The 8,590-nt window shown below is 43.6% G+C and overlaps 1 protein-coding gene across 1 annotated transcript; it reads right to left on the bottom strand.

The window, feature by feature from the left end:
* Nucleotides 1-3,915: 3,915 nt before the first annotated feature.
* LOC108756638 (histone H5-like) lies at nt 3,916-5,749 on the bottom strand. Its single transcript, XM_018500608.1, has 2 exons — nt 5,174-5,749; nt 3,916-4,885 (listed from the first exon to the last, which is right to left on the bottom strand). The coding sequence occupies exons 1-2, from the start codon at nt 5,309-5,311 to the stop codon at nt 4,337-4,339; spliced, it is 687 nt and encodes a 228-aa protein (XP_018356110.1). The 5' UTR covers nt 5,312-5,749; the 3' UTR covers nt 3,916-4,336.
* Nucleotides 5,750-8,590: the final 2,841 nt, after the last annotated feature.

The following is an 8,590-nucleotide window of genomic DNA, read 5'->3' on the forward strand; positions in this document are numbered from 1 at the left end:
AAATTCGAATGAGAATATAATCAATGTGCTATCTTTATAACGTTCTATTTATTGCGAACGGTTTTATAATCTATAATTGATAAACATAACTCTAAAATTTCGCGATATATTGCCCATGTGTCGCAGGTGTTAAAATTAATGTAATAATTTCAATCAAAAGAAAACAAGAATTCTTTAAACTACGCAAATGGCTCGATGAAAATGTAATACTACCGCTTTCTAGCCCGCAGCAATAATATTATATTCAGATCCGCGTTTCCAGTCGAAATATCAATCATTGGAAATATTCACGACACCAATGAACTCAAAACTTGCGGCTTTGCCGGTTATGAATTTTTCTAGCAGAGGTGCGACATGATGGACGAGGAACGAATTTCACAATGGATAATTATACGACATAAAAGCGAGCGATAAACTCGCTCTCGCGTTAACGACGACTAGTCGACTGAGGTGACGTACCGCGAGTTGAAACGAGCTGACCTATTCCATTTTCCATCGTGGTCGCGTCGTCTTGTTCAATTCCCTCGCTCTCAGATTTTTCAGATCTGGATCGAAAAGCGAAAATCCGGGTTGCCCACTACACCTACGACTTCCGGTCGGATTTGCGGGATCGAGTTTGAGACGCTCATAAATTACGTCGAACTTACGTGCCCGATATTTTCCTCGCGCGACTATATCGTACCATCGAGATCATTATCGGTAAACACACTATTAGCGTCGCTTGGGTCTGAGCAGGCTGGCCGGGGGTAAAAGAGCCAACCTAGGCTCATAAAACTGGCCGAGTGTCCGGTAATAATGTGCGAATGCGCTATCCATCAGTCAGGACAAAACAGTTAAGCGGCTATACTCCGGAGCGGTAATGAACGCCGATCGGGCGAGGCAAAATGTCGGCGAAAAGAAATCTGGCAGAACACTCTGGTGGCACTAAATCTGCCACTATGTGTCAGAGAGGAGCAGTGATAATTCGCACTTACATTTCACAGTTGATCGGCCGCCGACTGTCCTCCTCATTACAACCGTAATAAACCTACTACTTTCGGTTTTTCTCTTTTACTCGAGGATAATGTCTATGCTGGAAAAAGAATTTGGCTCCATTAGTTGAAAATGGACAATTATGAATTTTTTAAATAGAAAATTAGAACTTCTTCACTCATTTTATTAGAATTCTAGTTGATATAGTTAGAATTCTGACTAATATGATCAGAATCCTATGATTCTGTTTTCAATCAGAAATTTTTCTTAGCGATTATTTTTAAACACTGTAAGAATCACAGTGCTGGAATCACGACGCGAGCATTAATACAAATTACAAGTCCTGATGAAGATTTAGTTGTTGGAAATACGTAGATAGAATTTCTTAATTTATTTACGATATAATGAAGACAAGATAATTGATATAGTGCCTTTCATATTTCTAGCATGAAGAATCGATTGATCTTAACGTCAGAATAATTTTTAAAGAGAGAATTTGAAGAAATTGTTAAGCATCCTCAAGTTATAAGAAACGACGAGTATCGATGTGGAAATCTCGGTGGAAATTATGTGATTAGATCCGTATACGTTCATCGCTTAATGTACCACAGTACCGTCTCGCACAATATAAGACAGACGATTAGGAGAGCGCTGGTAGATGATGCGGCATATACTTGCCCACTAGTTAAGTACGGGAGCTGTATTGCGATCGATCGTTAATAACACTTCGGACTATAATTGGATGCCAGGATCGCCACCTGCTGTTTCCATCGTCGATGTAGCCTAATTTGAGTACCCGGTAGTTATCAACGCTGCGAATCGCACGAATTAAAATCTCTCTCTCTCTCGTGTGGTCCGGATATATTAGCTGTGGAGATAGCGGTGCAATTAAATTCCTCGAGCGTTGACATGAACTAGAGCAGTGATCCTGAGCACGTTCGTACCTCTCAGTTTCTTCTTGTATTACCTCAGACTCTTCTTTTTCCTTATTTTTCCTTATTAGACGCGAGAAAACGCAAAACGCTGTAATCTCTTACGTAAATAACCGCCTTGTCCAAAAACTTTATGAAGTTAACTAAGTCAATAATTAAAACATGTAATTATAATATAATATTTCATATTATAAATACGAAAATTTAATCTTGCGATTCTACATCTACAAATCTGCAAAACTTAATTCTAATTTATCTAAATTTGGCTAATAGTAATTATATAAAATGCATTTCTGCATGTTAATTGGCAAAATTTCGGTGAAACGCATTTTTTTTTCAATTATATTTTAGTAATAAATTGCTGAAATCACTTTTCGAACTTTATCTCAATTTATTATAAAGAAATAAATATTGAAATGAACTTTACATATATATCAAACTGAAGTAAACTTAGTTTCTCGTCATACTTGAATTAGGAATAATCTTAGAAAATATAGAGCAAGAAGGATTGTTTCGTTACGAAAAGGTTAAGTTATTTCCGTCTTCCGGGATAAAACCACTCGTGGTAATCGATTTTATCCTTTTTTTTTTTTCTAATAGAGCATTAAGTGCTCGGCGAGCACTACGTTGCATGTACATTCGGATACACTTCTTGCATCGATGTGAGTCACGATATGAGTCGAGTCAGAGATGTCCGCGTAGCTTCTGTGGGCTTAGCTCCTAATCTAGCTCGGGAGAGTCGACATTGCTGCCGGTGGTAGCATAAATCTACCTTAATGATATCACCGCGTAATGCCGGGGGGTGACGCTATCTCGGCCGGTCGGTGTACGTGAGAACTCACTGACACCTCGGCATCCGGAGTTTCAGCGGAGCAATCGCGCGCAAAGAGAAGATGGTATCGCCGAGGTTTTCTCTCCGGACCTCTTCCTGTCCGTCCGACACGTCATTTAGGTGGAACCACGCAGCGACGAGCGGCTTGAAATTCTGTTCGGGACACGATGGTTACGCCTGCCAACGACCGCGAGTAACTTCTATTCTCCGTGCTATCTCGTTATTTCTTGACAAAATGAGAAGATTACTAAAAAAAAAAAAACTGCCATGAATTTATTATTACTTGAATTTTTTCGCGCGACATTATCTTCTAAAATAACGTATTCTCGTTGTTTACGCAGTTTTATGGCTCAAAAAGATACGTTATAACTGTATAACGCTTTATTCTGTTAATTAATAATACTAACACTTTATTCCGAGATATTCTTTTTGTGCTTTCGTACGAAATTATCATTGCGTGTAAATTCGACGTCGGACGTTGACGTCGCGTTAGGAACGTAGATGAATCAATTAGTATTTTCGGATAATATTTTTAGATTCAATATGTCTTTTTATATCAAAATTAATACTCCGGATGGACCACCGTAGAGAGTTTTGCTTATGAACGGAAGAACGGCGAACGGTTCTCCGGCTATAGAAGGATCTTAGGATAGAAAGAGTCACCGTTAGAATCGCATTAGTATCGCATGATAGATTCCGGTATTAGCATCGCGTCGACGACCTCCGGGGGAGAGTCCTGTCGGAGAATAGGGAGCAGTTAGATGGCGGCATTGTGACCGCAGGACATCTAAACGGTACCGGGAATCGGCAGATGCCTTTCTCTCTCGCTCCGTGTCTCTTTCGCTTCCTCGCTCGAGACCGGTAAATGCTACTAATCACTTCTCGATCCTTTCTAACCTGCCTTGACCCCGTCGCGACAAGAGTTATAGCAGTCGGCTTTATTTGTGCTATCTTCATCAGAACATCCTCGAGCCACGTGAAAAATCTGTTGCACCTAAAAATCGCGTCGATGCAACGAAACTTTGTGATTTCGCTTTTCGAAAAAGAGAAAGCTGACTGGTCGCCGTCTCTCGATTCAAGTTTGGAAATAATTGGCTGGGTGTTCGCGATTCTAGAATTGTATAGTAGCGAATGAGAGATAATCGAATTAATAGAAATAAGTACAAAAAAGACAACGGGTTGATGGTTCAACAGTTTATATAATCAGTCAGTGTAAAGGAAACATATATAAAATTTGTGAAAAGTCGAAGACTACAAAACAAATTGTTCGCTGTCGACCTACATATCGGAGCACTGCAATTTATCACCAAAATAAGACAAAATCTAAACTCGCCAGAGTTATTCCTGCGTCATTGATTGATAACCACCGCGTCGGACAGTTAATCCTTTGCAGTCCCGATTAAAAGGTTGGCAAAAACTTGCTTCCTATTCCAAATTGAATTGTACGAGATAATATACAATAATATAATAATACGCGTTTTTTTTTTCATGCACCTAGTAAAAAAAAATTTCAATTTTATATAAAGCTTCAATTGTCAATTTTACGTGGACGATATACGCGAAGGATTAAGATCCGCGGTAACTTTTCGTGTGTAGATGTTCACGATTGATCGCGATTTTGGTCGTCAATCATCTCCTTGTCGCTGCTACTCGATCGGCTGTGCGTCTGACTTCGATCCCGACTACGACTCTGATGTCTGGACGGCGTCTGGTCGCTGATACCCTTCTTATACAAATAAGTCATGTCCTTTCGGAGGTCCTCCACCGGGGAATTTCTCGCGGTGCCTTCCGTGCGCTTCCTGGACGTCTCGCACTTGCACCTGGCTGTTGCGAGGGACCTCGATCGGATCGGGAAGCTGTTTCTTCTTCTTCTTCTACTTGAGCTTCTGCTTCTCCTTCCTCTCCTCCTTGCCCTGGCCCTGCGTCTGGCTACGCCCCTCCTCCGCCTCCTGCCTCGGCGACTTGGTCTTCTTTTATGGTTACGGTTACGTCGTTGCCTCCTTCTCCCGTCCCGCCTCGGTCTGCCTTGCTCCATAGGCGGCACGGTATGCGCTTTGTACATCATGTCAGGATCCGTATTCAGGCTGTAATAACCACGGTCCCTCTTTAGAATACCGTAGTCCAAGCCACGTTTCAAGGCAGCGAATATCTGTGGAAAAAAAGCGTTTCTCGTATGATTACCGAACGTTTCTTGTATGATTAACATACGCTTTCTACTGCGTTCGTTAACCTAGAACTTTCAGTACTTTAATAGTACGACGCAACGGAATCGAAAAATTTTACGATATCTTTTGAAAAATTTCGGAAAATAAAAAATTCAAAATTGAAATATTAATTGTATTAAAATCAATTATCGTTATATATTAATTACTTCTGTGGTGAGAATAAGAAATTAATATATTGATAGAAATATCATAAAAATAATATACGAAATTACCTGTTTTTGTATGTTGGAGTCCGATCCCGTATATTGGGATTTAATATAATTCATGATTTCCTTCGACGTCGAACCCCGAATTTCCCGCAGATTGCGTATAGCAGAGGCCACCAGGGCCGACATCTTTGGCTTCGTCATATTTCACCCTTCTTCGCCTCTTCTATCCTTCGAAGATATTCCAAGATGCCGTTACGTGTTGTCTCATGAGTGGATCTCGTCAGAATTTTAGGGGCCACATTCGAAGAGCTCGGACAGGTCGAAGGTCGCACGAAGATCGTCGTCGACGTTAATTTCAGCGATCGGCTTATCATTTGGCGCAGGATGATTTCTGAAGATAGTCGCGGCGGTTCCTTTACGACTTTCCGAAATGTTCAATGACGTTAAGATAACTTGGACTCGGTGAACGTGTACACTTGGAAACGGCACATTTAAGCCAGTGTGTTAAAGTAATCACTAAGAAGATTTAATAACCGATAAAAATCGGTTATATTGAGGTGCCGAATATGATTTTGGTAAGAGAGGATGGAACGTGTTGCTCGTCAATGGCCTGTCCGGAGATAACTGAACTGTTGTTATTGATACGCTATTTTGTTTGACACGCGTTGCTAAGAAGAAGTCATGGAATCTAAATTCGGATTGTTCAAAAAGTGGAAGATCTCCCTCGATAATGCCAAAATTTTATTCAAATCACAATCGAACATGACGTTATGGAGATAATTTGTAGCATAAATTCGAATTTAGAAAGATTGATATTAACGTAAGAAAAGTAGATTTTAGTATGCGCGAGAACACGTTTATTTTTATTTTTATTTCTTCCGCAATTTCTTTTCATTTAGCCGACATGAGATCGTAATAATTAACTAATTCTCACATTATATAATTCAGTTATATTAATAATTACAAGATATATTGATAGTATTAGCATCGAAAGAGTTGGAAAATAAATTCAAGATAATAATTTAGAAGAATATGTATATAATTCGATCGTAATAAGAAAACGTAAGAAGCCTCGCGCGGTAAATTATGCGAACTGCCGACGTTTGATCATCGAATAGCCTCGTTTCTTGCTCTTCGTCGCTCGTTTCATATTCCTCGGGCGCGCGGTATCCTTTTTTACATTTCCCGCATAATTAGCATCGTCGTCGTGCGTGCATTGCGATACTGGTAGCACGTAAGTACCACCGGCGGAGTAAATATTGTGTCACGTAACCGACGTGCACCACTCCCATTGAAAGCGCTTTAATTAATACACTCGTTTTAACACTCATAACATCCCGGACGCACGCATAATTAAGAAAAAAAATCAGCGAGTCCATCGATTATCGGCGATGTGTCGATGATCCGCACGCGACTCCTCGATCGATATAGTACCTTATAATTTCTATCCGAGCATTTATCATCGCGATGAATGTGATATAAGTAATATTAATGACAACGAAACGTTTGCGGTTGCGAAGAGATAATAGACCGCGGAACTGTGCTTCTCGCCTCGGCCTGTGCAACATCCCGGTGTATCTTGGAATCACGTGCAATATTTTGCCACTGTATAAATCTAATGGAGGGTCCGGGGGTCATCGCATCGGGGTTCATCTTGGGTTTTGTATATGAAATTGCGCTACCGCGCTACGCGCTGTAGTCCGCGCGCGGAGAGTTTCTCTCTTTCTTCGGCCGCGAGACGGCCGACTCGTCTCATTATCCGTCCTTAACGGTGCCGTCGCCGGCTGAAAAGAAGCCACGATTCCAAGTCGCTGCGAGCGCGCGCGGAACGCGTGTATCCCCTCCCCGCCCCCCCCCCGAACGAGAGACGACTTTGCCACCTCGTCCGGTAATTGGACAGTCGTGGGGGGGAGGGGGGGAGGGATAGCCCCGCGGTTTACAGGAATAACGCGGCAATTTAGCCGGCCGCTTAAGTCGCTGCGCGTTCGCTCGCGCCGACGATTTCGTTCGTTAATCAGCACCAGGTGTCGCGAAATACCGTCTCCTCTCGAACGCGCACCTGCCTTGTAAATGCCTAACGTCTATACTCCAATAATTATTTATCAACGTCGCATTGAGAACGGGGGAGGGGGGCACGACAAGTCGTCGGCATCCCGACCGCTTCGGCATTCGGCCGTTTTATTATTCATCGATCGAGTGGCGACGACGGCACACTTAGATCTCCTTCGTTTCTATAGCATTTCTATCGCCGTATTTCTTCCTTGCGACGACGCGAGTCGCAAGCGCCGATGTATATTTCCGTAATTAAATTCAATCGACGCGAGCGTAATCAGCGATATTGTATATCATTTCGCGACGGCGAAGCCGATGGTCACCGGCTTTACTCCGTCGCCAATTGCGCCAATTCTTATCCTTACAGTACACGTCGTAGATTGGATTTACATCAGAGTTGCTTCTGGAAAGCAAACTTCGTTCCGCGATTACATCCGCATCCAATTCTCATTTCGAAGTGGACGCGACGGCAATTCGGATCTCGCGGATGGGCGCGTTGTCGTCCGTGCCGTCCGATGTCGTGAGACATCGCACCGCCGTCGCTTCTCGTGTCGTAAAAGTAAAGAGTATCGACCGAACGAAAACCTCGAGGAACTCTAGGAACGTGGCTTCGTAACTCGGCGGCGCGGGCGCGACAAGAGGCGCTCGAATGAACCCGCGTTCTCCGTTCCGAGACTCTGTTATCCTTCGTCGCCCCGTCGAGACCGGGACTCCAACCGGGGCGACGGGACCCTAACAAATGTCGCATGTCAGGATAATTGCGTGCGGAATTCGTCGCCGCTCCCACGACGAGCGCGCTGTTCCGAACGCTGCGGGAGGAAACGGCGAGCGACGCAATCCACGGTTCCTCCTGCTTCTGATGCCGACGGAATACCACCACAAGCGTGGTGCTACCACGCTTCATACGTTTATCACACGAGCGTATGCATGCTTATGCATGTTTGCGTGGAGGAGCCATCACCTCTCTCGCCGCGGGATGTCCGGCCGGACAGAATGTGGCGAACCGACCGTGACGATTGCCCACCGAGGCATTTTTACACCTACGCTCGCTCTTTCCAGGAATCCATCGATCCCCGATCCTCCACACCTCGCGGCGTCTAATCACCGTGACTTCGCCAGCGTATTTTCTTCTAAAACAATGCCGAGGCTTCCCGGAGCGCGTACGCGTGATTTTACTCGGCGCAGTCTGCTTCTTGTTGCTCGGAAAGTCGTTAGGATGTTGCGAGAAGAACGTCGGACCGCTCGCAAGAAGGCTAACCTCCGCCGATCGTCACAGATCTTGCGCCTTTTACGATCGCAACGGTCTATTACGAAGAATACTTCGATGACTACCTTTATTGAACTATAGAATGCGCGGCTTCCGTTCTACTTCTGATCATCTTATTTCTTTACCTATATTATGTTATATCATACAGGGGGGGGGGGGGG

This window comes from Trachymyrmex septentrionalis, unplaced genomic scaffold (genome assembly GCF_001594115.1).
Source record: "Trachymyrmex septentrionalis isolate Tsep2-gDNA-1 unplaced genomic scaffold, Tsep1.0 scaffold129, whole genome shotgun sequence".
Taxonomy (NCBI): Eukaryota; Metazoa; Arthropoda; class Insecta; order Hymenoptera; family Formicidae; genus Trachymyrmex; species Trachymyrmex septentrionalis.

Bases quoted from the DNA above. Each gene is read 5' to 3' on its own strand.
- LOC108756638 (XM_018500608.1), bottom strand. From the start codon at position 5,311: ATGACGAAGCCAAAGATGTCGGCCCTGGTGGCCTCTGCTATACGCAAT. The intron at 4,886-5,173 runs GTAATTTCGTAT...TTTTTTCCACAG, and splicing joins ACTCCAACATACAAAAACAG to ATATTCGCTGCCTTGAAACG.